Here is a 19,539-nt window from a genome sequence, read left to right as displayed (position 1 = left end):
ACTGACAAGTGATGAAAAGGACAATTGCTTTAGACTTTAAAAAAAAATAAATTTAGAGTACCCAATTCTTTTTTTCCGAATTAAGGGGCAATTTAGCATGGCCAGTCCACCTACTCTGCACATCTTTGGGTTGTAGGGGTGCGATCCACTGGGAGAATGTGCAAACTCCACGCAGACAATGACCTGGGGCCAGGATGGAACCGGGGCCAGGATCGGTGCTGTGAGGCAGCAGTGCTCACCTGGTGCCACTGTGCCCCCCTAATTACACTGTAGACATAAATTAGCATTATTTTCTGAGTTGAAAACTGGAAATCAGAAATCTTGAATATGATAATATTACCATGTATAGATTCTGATCATGCTGTTGAAGGTATTGACTTTGTTTTGGCTAAATCATTGTAATTATATACGATGTGTAATTGTGAATTAAGAGAATCGTACTTGTATGATGTCATGAGTATGTCACTTTTAGAAATGTTTGTCTGCTCAAGTTACCGCAGTGATGTCAGAGTGTGGGTGGACCTGAGCTCTGACTCTGCTTTTTAGTTTCGCTTTGAGAAAAGCTGGGTGTGTCTGTGTTTTTGGTTTTGTTTTAGTGTTGGAGCTGAAGCCAGCCAAAGAAAGCGTAATTTCGATCTCTCTGCAACCTAAAGACTATCTCTTAATCATTTGGTGAATTCAGAGTGATAACTGTTCTGAGTAGTGAATTTAAACCTGATGTGCTTCTGTTAGAAGTTTTTTTTATGTCATATGGATGTTAAAAGGAAAGTTTAAGGATTATTTAGTGTTGTACTCTTTTGGGGGTTTTATTTGAATTGTTGATTGCTAAGATATTCACTGTTTTAAAAAGGTTAACTTGAGTTCATAGAATAAACATTGTTTTGCTTTAAAAATTACTTTTCCATTTCTGCTGTACCACACCTGTAGAGTGGGCCGTGTGCTCCCCATACCACAATCTATTAAAAGTCGTGGGTCAGGTAAACTCCATGATACACTTTGGGGTTCTCTAAACCCTGGCACATAACAATGATATAATAAGTTATGAGGTTGGGGCGGCGCGGTAGAGCAGTGGTTAGCATTACTGCCTCATGGCGCTGAGGACCCAGGTTCGAATCCCGGCTCTGGGTTACTGTCTATGTGGAGTTTGCACATTCTCTCCATGTCTGCATGGGTTTCACCCCCACAACCCAAAGATGTGCAGGGTAGGTGGTTTGGCCACGCTAAATTGCCCCTTAATTGGGGGAAAAAATATAATCGGGTACGCTAAATTTATATAAAAAAGTTATGTGGTTAGATAGTTACAATGTTAAGTTTGTATAAAGTGGATGTAACGCCAAGATTTCTTTCTTTCAAAGGGGGAGGTAGGAAAATAAAGGTAGTTTTAAGGGATTCCTATTTGTAAGGGGAAACATTAAAAATAATGTATAGTTTCAAATGGGTTTAATTTAATGTTTCTGTGCCTGGAAGAATAAAATGTATAGTTAGATTCATGCTGGACAAAGATGCTTATATGTGTGGGGGTTGGTTAAGTTCCAACTGTGTTCTTATTGTGTTTGGAGAGGGCTAAGGTGTGAAGACTAAATATGTCAGCAGAGGTATGTGGGCTTTGCTGAGCAACTGAAAATGAAATGAAATGAAAATCGCTTATTGTCACAAGTAGGCTTCAATGAAGTTACTGCGAAAGCCCCTAGTCGCCACATTCCAGCGCCTGTTTGAGGAGGCTGGTACGGGAATTGAACCGTGCTGCTGACCTGCCCTGGTCTGCTTTAAAAGCCAGCGATTTAGCCCAGTGTGCTAAACCAGCCCCTAAACCGGGGTCTTGTACGATAGAGGCTTTTAAGTTTTAGGTAGCTAATTTGATTGCAGTTGTCGATAGGCAGTGTGAGAGAAGGCAGCTATCCTAGCTCTACTTGAAGCATTTGGTTTAGAAAGTTAGAGAGAGGGAACATCTCTCTCGGCTTTGATAGACGAAAAGTCATACCATGAAGTGATGTGACCATCAATTCACTAGAGACACGATTGGAAGTAAACTGTGGTTTTAATAGTCTTACAACTGAGCCTGCCTGCGACCAGAAGGAACTGAGAGCAGGCTTACGGCTGCTGCACTTTATACTTCCGGTAGTGGGAGGGGCCATGGGCGGAGCCATGGGTGGAGCCCTGTACAAGCCCCTCATCTCCCCCTATGGGCAGAGCCGCGCAACGGCTCACATACAGAGCCCACAAGGACATAATACAATGCAATGCAATACAGTGTGAATTACAATACAGTATAATTCACCACATGAAGTAATGGTTAAGCAAACAACTGCAGTGATATGAAGAGCAGCTAGTTAAGGAAAGTAGAGAAATTCATAGAATCCCTACAATACAGAAGGAGGCCATTTGGCCCATCATGTCTGCACTGACCCTTCAAAAGAATACTCTACCTATGCCCACTCCCCTGACTAATCCCTGTAACCTTGCACACGGATCACGGCAAATCCATCTAACCTAACCTAAATGGAAAAGTTTCCAAGCCGCCTGAGGTTAAAGGTATGAGAACAGGTTCAGTAAAGACAGACCAAGCTGAGAAGAAGGCTGAGACTCCAGAAAGATTTCAGGAGAGATTTTCAGGTTTGAGAGATTTTGCTGCAGCCAGTGGAACGCGGTTTGAAATAACTATGGAAATTGGAGGCTGGATCTGAGTATGTGTAAAAGCTATTAAAACAAAAGAAACCCAAAAAAGGGTGGTGTAAAATCCGGGGGACTGGATTTTTGTTAAAAGTGGAATGGAAGCTTTGTTTAAAAGTATCATTTGGAAAACCTGGAATGGAGTTTGGATTGCAAACCACTAAGGGAAAGCATTATTAAGAGAAGATTTTGAAGGATGTTTTTGGGAATGAAGTTTAGAAACTCGCGTATGGTAAGCATTTGGGGAGGATTCTGAGGAGAAATCCACGGACACTAACTTAGTATCAGAGCAGAGTGTGAATTTGACAACAGTCCTTTTGTGTGCTTAGGGACTTTGTGTATTAATGAGACCATTGTAGCTTAAAATATACTTTCTAATCAGTGTTAATCCTAAAACCTGTGCATAATTGTTAAACTAAAGGGAGAGTAAACGAGTATTGTATTATACAATTTTTGCATGTTTAATTTATTTTTCTTGTTGAAACTAATTAGCGGTGTTGTGACTGTTCATCCAGGTTTTATAAAATAAATAATTACGGTCTCTGGAACCAGGCTTCCATTTTAGGATCTTCCTGTCCAGTTATAACATCGCCTATCAACAGGGGTATTCAGTGGAGATGTGTGTAGAGGGATAGATAGAGTGGTTGAGGGTTGGTCAGTTTTATAGTTAACCAGGAGTTAGAAGCAGTTTAATTCATGTAATGCTTCTTGGGTAACTATTCCAGTAAGAAAGTCTGAACCATCCAAAGACTGTGATTTAAGGAGTGTTGGATGGTTCCCAGTGCTTGCAATCGCCCAATGGAAGTTTGAACTTGCCAGGCTATTGTCATGTAATCCTTACATGGTGACTTCTGGAGCGTGCCAACGCACCTTTGGGAAACCCAGCGGGTAAGATTTTAAAAAAAATAAATAAATTTTTTTTGGAGTACCCAATTTTTTTTTTCCAAATAAGGGGCAATTTAGCGTGGCCAATCCACCTCCCTGCTCATCTTTGAGTTGTTGGGGTGAGACCCATGCAGATACTGAGACACGGGAAGAAAATGCAAACTCCACAAGGACAGTGACCCTGGGCTGGGATCGAAACCTGGTTCTCGGCGCCGTGAGGCAGCAGTGCTAACCACTGTGCCGCCCACCCAGCAGGTAAGATGCCCTGAAGATCGGAAGTTATGGGTCAAACAATTATAAAGACAAGTGAAATACCCACCCTTTTTATCTAAAGGGGCTGTAGTTGAAAAGTGAGGACGTGGTGCTTCAGATGTATTGGAAGCTTGGTCGTTCTGGAATACTTGTATTCACAGCTAGGTATCACAGCTTACGCCCGAGGAAATAGGGTCTGAGGGCAGCACAGTGGTTAGCACTGCTGTCTCACGGCGCTGTGGTCCCAGGTTCGATCTCGGCTCTGGGTCACTGTCTGTGTGGAGTTTACACATTCTCCCTGTGTTATGTGGGTTTCAGCCCCACAACCGAAAGATGTGCAGGGTAGGTAGATTGGCCACACTAAATTGTCCCTCAATTGGAAAAAATTAATTGGGTTCTTTAAATTTATAAAAAGAAAAAAAAACGAAAGAGGGACTGGCTTTGGAGGTGACACTGTGCAGTTACTGGGCATAAAAGTTTAAGGGGTACAGGTTGCATAAACTTGATTTGTATTCACTTGAGTTTAAAAGGTTGGGGCAATTTTAATCAAGGTGTTTAAAATGCTGAATGTATTTGATTCTGATAAATTATTTCCTCTGGTGTGGGAGACGTAGAAAAAGAGAACATAATAAGATTAAGATTAGGAGTGAAATCAGAAGGCAATTTTTAAAAAAACTATGAAGGCTGGTGGAAATCTGTGACTTGCTGCCTCAAGTGAAAATTTCAAGACTGGGATTGATTATGTTTGTTAAGTAAGGGTTTCAAAGGCACTATGAGAAAACCGGGATAAATTGAGTTGAGGTGTATATATATATATATCTTGGTGATTAAACCTAATAGAATTGTGGAACAGGCTCAAAAGGTGAATGGCCTGTTCCTAATGTATAAATTGATATCCCTGTCTTTCTTTAGAACTTATCATGGTTTTTCTTTGCCCTATTTATTATTTATACCATTTGGTCCTCATTTGAGATAGCAGATCCATAAGCCACCTTAATCTACTTTCTGGAAGATTCTTAAATATCACCAAATCTCTACACCTTTAAAATATTTTTCAACCAAGATGTCGCTTAGACCACTGGATATTTTGTCTTTTATCTTTTGATCGTTTTCTCTTTCCCATCCCCATCCCTATGAAATGCCATAGAACAATTTTTTTACCATTAAAGGCTGTTTTGCTTGATTTTTATTTACATTTTTTGCGATAGAAATTACATACCGTCTTCTCCTTCCCCCATTCAAGGAACTTCTTCTGTTTAGTTTGTTGAGTCTAAGAAACAGATTTTTACATAATTCCCTTTTGAACTACCCCTGTAGCCATAACTGTGTTGAGCATAAATAAGATAGAATGCAAGAGACTTAGAACAACAACCAGTGCTAGAAATGCTGATAGTATTGTGTGTGCCGGAGCATGTTTCATCAGGCCAGATATAATCAGCTATGGGCAGCTCGGAGATCCCTATGAGTACTGTTCCTGAGCTGGCTGACAAGTGTGCAGCCGCAGCTGGGTGTTCGCTACTTGTGGATCAAGATCAGAATGAACATTTTTAAAAACTGTTGCAGCTTTGGGGTCTCTTGGAAAGAGGGTTTTGCATGAGTTGACTGGTCTCTTTTGATTCCACATTTTTTTCTTCTAAGCTACCCTGCACACACAGCTTGCACTCATCTGGGATTTAATAACATTGAACTGAATTTGTATTATGGGCCGAGCAATTTGTACAGGGAATAAATGTCCTCATCTGGAATATGCACGATTACACTTCAATCTCATAATTACACTGATGTTAAGTAGTCTGGAGTTGGATCTTTATATATCTTGGTGATTATTATATTGAACAGATCTTTAACAGACCTGAAACTTCAAGATATTTTACGGACTTTATTTCTGTCACTGCAGCTGCTTTCCATTCTTTTCTTCCCTTTCGTGCCACCCCCTCCATGAACCCAACTGTTGACTGTTGCCTCAGTTAAGATTATTACCAGGACTATAATGTAATAGTTTCTCCTATTCCTGCATAAAAGGCATTTTTCAAAGGTGTTACATCTCATATCAAATCAGATTTGAAATTCAGATCCCGATTTGTTGTTCCACTTCTGAGCAAGTTCCAAAAATTACTTTCTTCCTTGCAGCATCTGAGAGGAGAGAGGATTTTTAAAATGCAATGATTTATGATCTGGAATGCACAAAAGAAGTAGGTTTAACTGTAACTTTCAAAAGCGAATTGGCAGCACACCTTGAAAGGAAACGAATTGCATGGCTATGGGGAATGGACAGGGCAATGGGACTAATTTGGCAACTGTTTCAAATTACTAGCACAGGCAAGATGGAGTGATCCAGCGAGGCATGATCCAGATCACGCTAGGTGCTGCGGGTTGGGTGACTCGCGTGAGGCTTTGCGCCTGGCCCGGTTTGGGGCTCTCCTGATGCGACCGTTTTGAGCCCAATATAACTCTTCCATGTCAACTGTTTCCCTGTCCACAGATGCTGCCAGATCTGCTGAGATTTGCCAGCACTTTTTATTTTTCAGATCTCCAGAATCCACAGTATTTTCCTTTTATGACTTGCCTTTCAGGTTCTTTATCCTATTACTCCCTATTGCGTGTGCATAAGCAACTCCCATGGACTGTCTTCAACAACGTAGCTCTTATTGATAGCTCTTTGATGTAGAGAATTGTGACCATGTAACACCGCATCATATCAGAGAATGTGCTACCTTGTTAATATTATTTCCATGTTTTTATTAAAGATAAATATTATTTCCATGTTTTTATTAAAGATAAAATTTAGACTCCTTGGATCTCCCCATTTCAGGTGGTAAAGACAATGAGTAACTGAACCATATTTTATCAGAATTTCTGAGTTTTGATTTGTGTTCCATTCTTGATCTGAGCTGGCTAGACAGTAGAGGTGCTACAATTGGCCTTGTTACCTCAGGGCTGTGAAGGCCAGAACGTCTCGCCCCCAACCCTCAGTTTCTGTCCTTTGACCTTTGCCTTTGTGTACAATGGGCAAGGACCATCTGAGGTTCAGTTTAATGTTGTTTATTTTGTTTTTATATTCATCCGTAAGTTCTGGATGTCACTGGCAAGACGGGCATTCCTAGATGCTCTTGGGAGAGTACTGGTGAACTACCACCTTGGATGAGGATTTGTGTAGTGAAGGTACTCCGACATTGTTGTTAGGTAGGGAGTGGATGATGAAAGATTGGTGATATATATATGATGGTTGATGTGTGGCTTGGACACAAATGCACAAATGGTACTCAAATGCACTTATTTCCCTTGTCCTTCTGGCTGATAGAGGTCATAGGGTTGGGAAGTCCTGTTGAAGAAGCCCTGGTGAGTTTAAGGAAATGGCTTAGCGTTAATGACTTTATCCAAAGTGATACGACGCTGTTATTGGAAGCTGGGTACCATTTGGAAACTTCATACATTTGTGGACCATAAATAGCAAGGAAATTGGTGGTTGAGTAAACTGAGGATAAATACTGGATGGTTGTCAGGGAGGGGATTAAAAGACTGTAATCTAATCGAGGAGTTCAGATAACATCACAAACTGCGAGACCAAAGCTCAAGTAATTTGCCAGCTGAACTGCGAGGTTGGGTTACCCCTGTAATACTCTGACAGACAACTAGTATTTATATTATATATAGAGCTACTTTTGAAACATTTGACAACAGCCGCTTTTGATATTGTTGGTTAGTATCAAGTGATGTTGTACTTCCCAGGATATCTGGTTATTTCAATGCATGGAATTCACCATCTACACTATTTTCTGCAAGAGTAGAACTTGATTTATATTTTCTGAACTAATTATGTATGTTCTCACAGTCTAATTTCACATGTTGAATGAAATAAATGTTTATGTACTATTCCTATGGCTCATTAATAAATTTTCTGCCCTGTGTGTAACTGAACCGCAGATCAGGAAAGTTCAGGTTCAGCCCCCCAGTCTACGCTGAGTTAACTGCTCTTGGCTGGAAAGGTGTTGTGATACAATTGGCCTCTGTTCATAGAGTTAGGGGAGAGAAAATTACTCGGCTTCCAATTTATGATTGCTATTTTCTGACACTTCCTTCAAAATATGCTTTTAACTGGATGTTTTATTCAATAGGGCTGTGATGCATCTGTAGTTAAATATGCTTTGCTTACTGCAAACTATCTTCGACATGCCGACTCTTGCAAAATTAACACGAGACACAATTTCTCACAAAATTAAGCCCGTCTCCTGATTTTATTAGAGGCCTCAAAAGTCTCCAGGGTCTTTCAAAACTTTCTGACCTCTACTTGAAGTTTAGATTCAACTCATCTTATTTGCCCCATTGCCACATCAGCCTAGGACTCCTGGCTTCTTTGTTCAGGCTGGAATTTCAGCTGCTCACTGCCTTTTGAAGTAACCCAGTTGCAGTAGATGCTTCCTGCTGTTGGACTCAGTAGAGGTTACCTATCTCACATAGGCCACGTGTGCAACTCCAGATACTGAGAGCATAGTGAGTTATAGAGTCATAGATATTTTCAGCATGGAAACAGGCCCTTCAGCCCAGCTTGTCCATGCCGCCCAGTTTCTGTCACTAAGCTAGTCCCACTTGCCCACAATTGGCCCATAATCCCTCTGAACCCACCCTGCCCATGTAACTAAGAGATCGAGGGGTACAGGTTCATAGTTCCTTGAAGGTGGAGTCGCAGGTGGACAGGGTGGTGAAGAAGGCATTCAGCATGCTAGGTTTTATTGGTCAGAATATTGAATACAGGAGTTGGGACGTCTTGTTGAAGTTGTACAAGGCATTAGTAAGACCACACATGGAATACTGTGTTCAGTTCTGGTCACCCTATTATAGGAAGGATATTGTTAAACTAGAAAGAGTGCAGAAGAGATTTACGACGATGCAAGTTATTAATTTGCGTCCGAGGGATAGGGATTGGGAAGGGCATTTGGCATCTGTTGGGAAATTTGGGGGTGGGGTGGGGGGGGGGGGAGAATATTCATAAATGTTGAGGAACTGGGATGGGGGAGATTGGTGTTGGGGGCTGGGAAACAATCGGTGTGATCTGGGGGTCAGGCGAGGCAGTTTTTGGGCTGGTTGGAGGGTCATATCTTTGTGGGGGTTAACTGAAGGAATGGGAGTGAATGTTTGTGGGGTTGTTTAGGGGGTCGGTAATTGTTTGTTCAGGAGAGATTGAAGGCGAAGGGTGGATCTCGGAGAAAGATGCTACTATTTTTATGCTATTAGGTGAACCATTATGTTTTTCCCTACCTGGAAGACTTCTGATAGAGGGTGTGGTAATTTTGATACCTTTTGGGAGCTGGGAAAAGGTGACTTGTGCCAGGCAACATTACATGTAAACTTTTGTACTTCAGTTGGCTAGTCATGCCACTGAGGATATTGTGTAGGTTCCTCAGTCTTCGCCACTCATTGAGTAATTGACAAGTAAAGCCTAGGAACACCACATAGGAAGAAAGATAGGAACAGAAGTTGTCTATTCAGCCCTTTGAACTAGTTCCCTATGCTAACATTTCATTCAATTAGTTGGTATGGGAAATGTTGGAGTACACAGGGGAGGATAGCGGGTATGATTTCATAAATGTTATTAATGAGGATTTTCAGATGCGATAATATAGTAATTGTGAAGAACTTTGACATGTTAGAGATTAAATAAGCCATTAAACGGTTTAGAAACTATCAACTGCGAACTTTATTGGTTTATGTTCTGATAAAAAAAAAAATATTTTAAAAAGAGTTTGTCACTTTGGGGACTGTGGGGCCGGCATGCATACACTCATCAGTGGATCATCTGTGGAGAGAGAAACAGTAAGGGTACGATCTTGCCAAAAGGGAACCAAGTCCCCAAGCGAGTGTGTTTATCTGCGTGTTTCCCGGCATGCACAGCGCTGAGAACACATGGCTATTCAATGCGACTCGCTTTGAATAAGGGGCCTGAAGGGGGAAACGCACATCTGAGGCCATACATAGCCCCGTTTTTATCAATGGGGAGCTCTGCTCGCCGGAACTCCCTATAGTCGGGATGGCGTCCCGATCTCCGAAGCCATGAAAAGAATTCCCGACCTGACTCCCACCCCCATTCGCACCTCCAACACCCACAGAGGGCAACCCCGGCCCAATCGCGCGTTCGCAAAAATGCCAGCTAGCAGTGCCAACCTGGCACCCTGGCAGTGCCACCTGGACACCTTGACAGTGCCAGGTGGCACCAGATTGCCAGCGCATCACCCTGCCCAAGGGGCATGCGGCAGGAGGGCTTCGATCCCCTTGGAGACCCCCAACAAATGCTGTTCCGTCTGGCCCCTGTTTGTGGGGCCCAGTACAAAACAGTGCTCGCCCGAGGTCCCCAAGACGAAGGGATTGAATCCCAAAGCCTCGGGTACCTCGGGAATCTGCACTTGAGAATAAGGCTTCCTGTCTCGCTCTAATATGCAGATTTGCCAAAATGTGACCCCACCTATTGTGGGTGGGATTCCCGTTGCAACATCTCGTGAGATTGCGTTGAATCTCACGAGGTGTTGCGAGTGGGGTAGATCCCGGGAGCGGGGTCTCCCAGCTTTCACTGGCCACATTCCGCCGCTGCGAGATGCTTTTCCAGTGCAGCGTGGCTGGAGGATTGTGCCCCAAATGCTTTTATTCATTTAAGGGATGAGGGTGTTGCTGGTTAGGCCAGCATTTATTGCCCATCGCTAGTTGCCCTTCAGAAGATGGTGGCGAGCTGCCTTCTTGAACCGCTGCATTCCCTGAGGTGTAAGTCCATCTCCATAGTGCTGTTAGGGAGGGAGTTCCAGGCTTTTGACTCCGTGACAGTGAAGGAACGACGATATATTCCAAGTCAGGTTATGAGTGACTTCAGGGGAGTCGGTTATCAGGTATCGGCTGCTCTTGTCCTTCTAGATGTTAGTGTTCATGCGTTTGGAAGGTTCTGCCCAAAGAACCTTGGTGAGTTCCTTCAGTACACAAGGCTGCCAATTCTCGTCAGTGGTGGAGCCAATGTTGGAGCCGGGGAAGACTAATGATGCGTTCAGGGAGTATTACGAGAAGTTATATAGGGCCGAGGCAGATGATGAGAAAGGGGATATGGGGCGGTTTTTGGATATTCTGGAAGTCCCAAGGCTAGATGAGGAGAGGAGGCAGGTGGTAGAGGAGCCGCTAGGGCTGAGGGATGTGTTCATAAAAGGGATGAAGTTGGGAAGGCCCCGGGGCCGGACAGTTACTTGGTGGAGTTGCAAAAGATGTTTGCGAAAAAGTTGGCACCACATTTACTGGGGATGTTTCGTGAGGAGTTGGAAAAGGGGGAGCTGCCGAAGACACTGACCCAGATGTCGATCAGGCAAATCCTGAAGAAGAGGGAAGGACGCGTTGGAGTGTGGGTCATATAGGCCCATATCACTGTTAAACACAATGTGAAAGTGTTGGCTAAGTTAGTGACGGGGAGGATGGAAGGATGAGTTTTGGGGGTGGTTGCAGAGGACCAAAAAGGTTTTGTGAAGGGCAGGCAACTCTCCAGTAACATTAGGTGGTTATTAAACTTGATCATGATACCGTCGAAGGGATGGGTACCGGAGGTAGTGGTCCCTATGGTCGAGGAGAAGGCTTTCGACCGGGTGGAGTGGCAGTTCCTGTTTAAGATTTTGGGAAGGTTTGGGTTTGGGCCAAAGGTCATGCCGTGGGTGCGTCTGCTGTATGTGGCCCGGTGGTGAAGGTACGGACAAATGAGATGAGTTCACGGAGCTTTGGGTTACACAGGGGAACGAGGTAGTGGTATCTGCTGTCGCCGCTGCTAGTCATGCTGGTGATAGAGCGCTTGGCGATGGCCCTTAGGGAGTCAGTAGAGTGGCAGGGATTGTGAGGGGGCGTAGGGAACACTGGGTGTCGCTGTACACAGACGACCTACTGTTGTTTATGTCGAACCCATTGGAGTATATGGGGAGAATTATGGACATACTAGAAGGGTTTGGGGCCTTCTTGGGATATAAGCTGAATGTCGGAAAGAGTAAAGTTTTTCCAGTGAATGAGACGGGTCGGGGAGCCAGTCTTGGGGTGTTGCCATTTAGGGTTGCTAGGGACAGGCGTAGGTATTTGGGGGTTGAGGTGACGGGGAACTGGGCGACGATGCACATATAGAACCTGACAATGTTGGTGAAGAGGTTAGGGAGGATTTCAGGAGATGGGATACGTTACACCTGACACTGACTGGGAGGGTCCAGGTGGTAAAAATGAACGTTCTGCGGAGGTTCTTGTTTGTATTCCAAACCCTCCCGACCTTCATTCCGAAGGCCTTTTTCCGGAAACTGGATGCAGCGATTTTGGAGTATTTATGGGCAGGGAAAGTACCGAGGGTGAAGAGGGCCCTACTACAGAGGCAGAAAGGGGGGTTGGCGCTACCAAACCTGTTGCACTATTACTGGGCGGCGAATGCGGAGAAGGTGAGGTGGTGGTGGGAAGGAGAGGGGTCAGAGTGGGTTAGGATGGAGGAGGAATCCTGTAGGGGTCCAGCCTAAGGGCCATGGTGACAGCGTTGCTTCTGCTGGCACCGAGGAGGTACATGGCGAGCCCGGTGGTACAGTTCATGATTAGGGTATGGAATAAGTTGAGACCGGTTAGGATGGAGGGGAGGCCGGTGCTGACACAACTGTGTGGGAACCATGGGTTTAACCAGGGGAGACGGATGGCATATATAGGAGGTGGAGAGAGCTCGGGTTGGTGAGGGCCAGGTATTTATATGTGGAGAAAAGGCAAGTCTGGAAGAGCTGCGGGAGAGGGTGGAGCTGCTGAAGGGAAGCATGTTCAGGAATATGCAAGTGAGACTTTGAGCGGAAGGAATGGAGAGGGTTTCCCAAGCTGCCAGAGTGTACCCTGTTGGAGTGGTTACTGCTCCCGGATGTGGACGGGGAGGGTAGGATGGGATAAATATGGGGTGGCAGGGGGGAGTACTGGGGCTGAGGATTAAGGAGAACTGGGAGGAGGAGCTGGGGGGAGTGGGGATAGGTGGAGATAGGATGTGAGGTGATGCGTAGGGTGAATTCAATCTCCTTGTGCGCAAAGATGAGTTTGATTCAGTGCAAGGTGATGCATAGTGTGCATACGACTCGGGCGAAGATGAGTGAGTTCTTCCAGGGAGGCAGGCGTGTGTGCAAAGTGTGAGCGAGGACCAGCAAATCATGCGCATATGTTCTGTGGGCTGCGAGAAATTGGAGAGGTACTGAGAGGGGGGTGTTTGGGATGTTATCAAAGATTGTCGAAGTAGAGGCCGGGCCAGACCCTAGGGTGGCGATGTTTGGGGTGTCGGAAATGCTGAACCTGATTTGGGGGGGGGGCTTGGCCTGCCAAGTACAAGCAAAGCTTTGGCAACATTTCTCTTATAGCGATATTCATATTCTAAGTTATTTCTCTTAATACCTCCATAAGATCAGCAAAGTAAATGTACACATGTTGATGGATAATGCAAAATTATGGTGTTACGAGTTGTGTAACTATTATATTTTCCTTCTATTGCAGTGCTGATACACAGCTCTTGGAAGAGGCAACACTTTCGATCTCCAAATTATTAAGTAAGTGTGTTCGTATTTTATATCATTCCAAATCTCTTGACTTTCAGAACTTTCAAAAAATGTCACCAAAAACCTTACATGTTCGTAATGTTCATTAAAAGTGACTACGTTTTTGTACTTTTCTTTCAGTTGAGAACAATTCTCGGACAGAGAACTTACAAGCTCTTGTTAAGATTTTCCTCAGTAGAACCAACGAATTAAAGATCTCAGCTGAATGCCAAGAGTAAGTCAGGAAAGAATGATTCATTTGCAAAGCTTCAAAGTTACTTTGTAAAGACAAATTGACGGATTCTACACCAGCGCTATTACGGTTATCAATTTCTCTCGGACTAACTTTATTTCAATCTGTTCAATCAAAATTTTGCCCAGGCTTGCACTCTGGTGACGACATACCGGTTTTGCATAGACTGAAATATATATTTCGTTCTGTGGCATCTAGTGCAAATTTAACTTCCAAGTTAATGTTAACCTCCATCCCATTATTGGGGACAGATGTCATAATAATCATGTTTATTAGTGTCACAAGTAGGTTTACATTAACACTTCAATGAAGTTACTGTGAAAATGCCCGAGCTGCCACACTCCGGTGTCTGTTCAGTTACACGGAGGAAGAATTCAGAATGTCCAATTCACCTAACAAGCATGTCTTTCGGGACTTGTGGAAGGAAACCAGAGCACCACGCGGACACGGGGAGAAAGTGCAAAATCCGCACAGACAGTGATGCAAGCCGGGAATCGAACCTGGCGCTTTGAAGGAACAGTGCTAACCACTGTGCTACCATGCCGCCTTTGTGGAGGCGAGTCAACCAACTTCTACAGTAATGGCTTCACACTTGATTTTTTGACAATTCAATAAATGAAGTTTCTAAATGCATGGGACAACTATAGCATTCATTCTTTTACACAAGTACATAAAACGGTCATTGTTAATATTCTATTTAGTTCAATGAGCTTTAAGGATTTTTAACCCAGAAGCAGAGCAGTGAGGAAATGTTTTTTCGTTAAAGTGCCAAGAGTAAATGGGGATAGGCAATAACTGCTGGGCTAGCCAGCGATACCCACATTCTGTAAGTCAATTTAAGAAATCTATAATTGTTTTTCAGAATGTTTGGAATTTACTTTTAAGAGTTTGCATCTGCTGTAAAGGGATCAATAGTCATTTTTTTGGATAATGAGTATTGACCCATGTATCTGGTGACTCTTAACCTGGAAGTACTACCAACAGGAAAGTAAGATATAAAAAAAGCCATTGTGGACAGACACACACAATGAAAACTGAGAAGGAAGCTACTTCTGTAAAGAACAGAGAGCAGAGAAGGCACATTTACTGTGAGCTATGTGTGTGCATATAATGCAGTTAAACAAGACAAAAAGCTGAAGATGGGGTTAGAGCAGAAATGGACAATTCTACGGCTTTGCTTCAACTTTGTCAGAGTCAGGCTGATCAACTGTCCCAGATGTTCTGGAACTGTCCTGTAATTTAGCTTTCTGCCCCTGGTTAGGTCTCTCCGTGCAGGGTTTTGTCCTGGATTTCTTATGTCCAGACTGCTGTGTCTGTACATGCTCAAGTTCTCACCCCACCCTCCGAGGCAATGATTCCATTATTTTATTAACCAAGAATTGGTCACCCTGTCTATTTGCTCAGCAGGAAGAAAATCAGCTACAGTTCTTGCTACTAATCCTTTAACCCCTTTTTGAAAATACCCAAGCGTATTTCAGGCTCAGCTTGAACCCCAAAGCACCAAATATCCTGCCAATATTCAATGTTTTGGTTTGCGCGTTTAGAATAGGTGCTTGAAATGGATGCTGTATGGCCCTTGAATTCAAAGACGTTATCAGTTGGATTAACCATCCTCTGAGAGAAAGGCAACTTCCTTCAACATCCTGTTTACATGGAACATGTTATTAACAAGTGGAGCTGCAACAGTTTTGTATGGTTCTATTAGTGAAAGAACTGCATGGAATTCATTAAATCTGATGTTTTTGAATCAAAGCTGTTTTTGAATCAAAGCTTCTATTCCCCAGGGGCTGGTTTAGCACACTGAGATAAATAGCTGGCTTTTAAAGCAGACCAAGGCAGGCCAGCAGCACAGTTCAATTCCCGTACCAGCCTCCCCGAACAGGCGCCGGAATGTGGCGACAAGGGGCTTTTCACAGTAACTTCATTTGAAGCCTACTTGTGACAATAAGCGATTTTCATTTCATTTCCTTTTCATTTCATTCACAGAAATCTATGTAAAATGATAGGATGCAGCCATAGAACTTTGGGGAAGTCAGATGTGGGCGTCACTGGTTGGGCCAGTATTTATTGCCCATCCCTGAGGGCAGTTAAGAGTCAACCACATTGCTGTGGATTTGGAGTCGCATGTAGGCCAGACCAGATGAGGACAACAAATTTTCTTCCCTAAAGGACATTAGTGAACCAGATGGGTTTTTACAACAATCGACAATGGGTTCATGGTCACATTTGGACTTTTAATTCCACATTTTTTTATTGAATTCAAATTTGACCATCTGCCATTGCGGGATTTGAACCCAGGTCCCCAGAGCTTGACTCTGTGTCTCTGGATTACTAGTTCAGTGACAATACCACTATGCCACTGCCTCCCCTGATCAGATCATCATTTGCACTTTTTTTGATAGGAAAACATGGCACAACCATCGGACAGCCGATCCGTGAGCTTTGGTGTTGGTCAATGAGTAAAAAATGTAAATATGCAAATATCAAGGTTGAGAATAACCTCAGGTCGTACGCGAATTGAGCTTGCGCTGTTGGCCTCACTCCGCATCACGAACCAGCCATCCGGCCAACTGTGCTAACTGACCCCCTCAACTCGTGTAGCATCATCAGCATACAGAGGTTTTCTGATCAGGGCACATCACACCTTGTCTTGGCTTTCAGCCTTGATAAGTTGAGGAGTTTTCTGCCTGATCCTGTTTGAAGGTTCATTCTTTCCATGTTACAGCGCCAGGGTCTCAGGTTCGATTCCCAGCTTACGCTTCCTTTAGCTTTTTGCTATCCTCCTCAATGTCAATTCAAGGAATTTCAATATTGACCATGTTCAATATTGTGTGTGTGTAGTCTGCACGTTCTCGCCGTGTCTGCGTGGGTTTCCTCCGGGTTCTTCCCATAAATCCGTGAGACATGCTGTTAGGTAATTTGGACATTCTGAATCTCCCTCTGTGTACCTGACCGGGTGCTGGAATGTGGCAATTAGGAGCTTTTCACAGTAACTTCATTGCAATGTTAATGTAAGCCTACTTGTGATAATAAAGATGATTATTATTGTAATATAGAGAAAGCATAGATTAGTAGGTCAGAGAAAAATACACCAAACAATGTAGAGGTGACGGCACCACTCTGTTTCATCCCATTCTCGATCTCAACATTGTCAGAAGCCGAGCCATTGAATTACATGATGCCATGCATTTATCATAGGGCTGTAAGAATGTGAAGCTTGAGATGATAGCGCTGTTGAGTAACTAGTTAACCCATGATGGTTTTAATTATTTTAAATAGGAACCCCATTGTGTGACATTATAAAAAATTATTCTGTGAAATCTTTGTGTAGAACTTTCTGGTGTGCACTAATTACTTCCACAATATTAAGTCATCAAAATATGTAAAATCATTTTGCGAAATAGGCACCATTATTGAGTCAATGCAGCTAAATGCATAACAGTTATAAAAAATAATTAATTGTTACTCGTATGTAATATTCAGTATTTTCTAGTGTGATTTATGTTAACTAGTTGTAAATTGCATATTCATAATTCTCGTTTGTGTTTTTCCCCCATCAGCCAGCTGTTTATTTGGCAGGCCCACAATGCCCTGTTCATCATTCGCTGTTTGTTGAAAGTTTTTGTCAGCCAAATGCCTGAAGAGGAGCTACAACTTAACTTTACTTATCAAGAGAGGACATCATTATCTTTTGGTATGGAAAACAAAGACGAAAAATTCTAAACTTAAATCTTTAACTTTATTACAGTACACTTGGCTCTCTTGTGTCATGTTCAGGAGTTTTACTTGAGTCTTAAAATTTGTGTAAAATAAAAATCCCTCGCACCTCTCCTCTAAACTTTGCCCCTCGCACGTCTCCTAGTAATTGTCTCTTCCACCCTGGACAAAAGCTTCTGACTATCCATTCTGTCCATGCCCCTAAATTTTGTAGACTTCTATCAGGTTGCACCTCAACCTTCGTCATTCCAGTGAGAACAAACCAAGTTTATCCAACCTCCCTTCATAGCTAATGCCTTCCATATCCTGGTAAACCTCTTCAGTACCCTCGCCAAAGCCTCTACATCCTTCTGGAAGTGAGGTGACCAGAATGAAACATTATTTTCCCAAGTGTGGCCTAACTAAGGTTCTATACAGCTGCAGCATGACTTGCCAATTTTTATACTCCATGCCCGGCTGATGAAGGCAATCATGACGTATGCCTTCTTGACTACCTTCTCCACCTGCGTTTCTACTTTGTGACCTGAGGACCTGCACACCCAGATTCCTCTACCTATTAATATTCTTAAGACTTCTGCCATTTACTACATATTTCCCACCTGTATTAGACCTTCCAAAATGCAGTACCTCACATTTTTCCGGATTAAACTCCCATCTGCCATCCCTCCGCCCAAGATTCCAACCTTCTATATCCTGCTGTATACTTTGACAGTCCTCATTACACTCCATTCGGAAAAGCACATTTCCACTGCTACCCTCGGTCTTCTATGACCGACTCAGTTCTGCATCCATCTTGCCAGCTCACCTCTGATCCTGTGTCCTCTGGACACCTTCTGTACCAGTCTGCCATGAGGGAACTTGTTGAAGGCTTTACAGAAGCCATATAGACAATATCAACTGCCCTACCTTCATCAATCATCTTCATCCCTTGCTTGAAAAACACGATAAGTTAGTGAGACACCACCTTCCCTTCACGAAACCATGCTGTCCCTCGCTAATATGTCCACTTTGCTTTCAAATGGGAGTAAATCCTGGCTTGAAGAATCCTTTCCAATAATTCTGCTACCACTGTCGTAATGCTCATCAGCCTGTAATTCCCTGGATTACCCTCGCTACCTTTCTTAAAGAAAGGAACAACATTGGCTATTCTCCAGTCTTCTGGGACCTCACCTGTGTAGCCAACAAAGATTTCTGTCAAGGGCCCAGCAATTTCCTCCCTTGCCTCCTTCAGTAGGCTGGGGTAGATCCCATCAGGCCCTGGGGTCTTATCTACCTTGATGTTTTTCAAGACACCCAGCACCTCCTTTTTGATCTAAATGTGATTCAGACTATCTAGACACCCTTCCCCAGACTCATCATCCACCAAGTCCTTCTCTTTGGTGAATACTGATGCAAAGTACTCATTCGTGGTAGCACAGCGGTTAGCACTGTTACTTCACAGCACCAGGGACCTGGGTTCGATTCCCTGCTTGGGTCACTGTCTGTGCGGAGTTTGCACGTTTTCCCCGTGTCTGCGTGGTTTTCCTTTGGGTGTTCTGGTTTCCTCCCACAGGTCCCGAAAGACGTGCTTGTTAGGTGAATTGGACATTCTGAATTCTCCCTCAGTGCACCCAAATAGGTACTGGAGTGTGGCGACTGGGGGGTTTTCACAGTAACTTCATTGCAGTGTTAATGTAAGCCTACTTGTGACACTAATAAAGATTATTATTAGTACCTCACACATTTTCTCTGGCTCCATGCATAGCTTCCCTTTCCTGTCCTTGAGTGGGCCAACCCTTTCCATGGCTACCATCTTGCCCTTTATGTATAAAAAGCATTGGGATTTTCCTTAATCCTGTTTACTAATGACTACTCATGAACCCTTTCTTAAGTTCCTTCCTACGTTCCTCATATTCCTCACAGGTTTTGTCTGTTCCCAGCCTTCTAGCCCTTACAAATGCTTCCTTTTTCTCGTGGACGAGGCTCACAATATCCCTTGACACCCAAGGATTCCGAAACTTGCTATACTTATCTCCTACTTCCTCACAGGATAGTCCCCAATATTAAGTCCAGTGTGGCCCATTCTCTAGTTGGACTACATTGTTTCAGGAAGCCCTCCTGGATGCTTCTTCCAACCCCCAGCACTAAGTGTGTCCCAGTCAATATAGGGGAAGTTAAAATCACCCACCACAACAATCCTGCTTTTACACCTTTCCAAAATCTGCCTACATATCTGTTTCT

General features: G+C 43.5%; 1 protein-coding gene across 4 annotated transcripts in view; it reads left to right on the top strand.

Annotated features, from left to right (window-relative positions):
• Window positions 1-19,539, top strand: part of dym (dymeclin) — a 536,995-nt gene that overhangs the window by 75,997 nt on the left and 441,459 nt on the right. For all 4 annotated transcript variants that reach the window (XM_038790496.1, XM_038790499.1, XM_038790497.1 and 1 more), the window contains exons 3-5: window positions 13,309-13,361; window positions 13,491-13,584; window positions 17,163-17,296. In XM_038790496.1, coding sequence (XP_038646424.1) covers window positions 13,309-13,361; window positions 13,491-13,584; window positions 17,163-17,296 — 281 coding nt within the window. The remainder of the gene's footprint in view (window positions 1-13,308; window positions 13,362-13,490; window positions 13,585-17,162; window positions 17,297-19,539) is intronic.

The sequence above is a fragment of the Scyliorhinus canicula genome, chromosome 3 (assembly GCF_902713615.1).
Source record: "Scyliorhinus canicula chromosome 3, sScyCan1.1, whole genome shotgun sequence".
NCBI lineage: Eukaryota > Metazoa > Chordata > Chondrichthyes > Carcharhiniformes > Scyliorhinidae > Scyliorhinus > Scyliorhinus canicula.
This window is presented reverse-complemented; position numbering and strand designations above follow the sequence as displayed.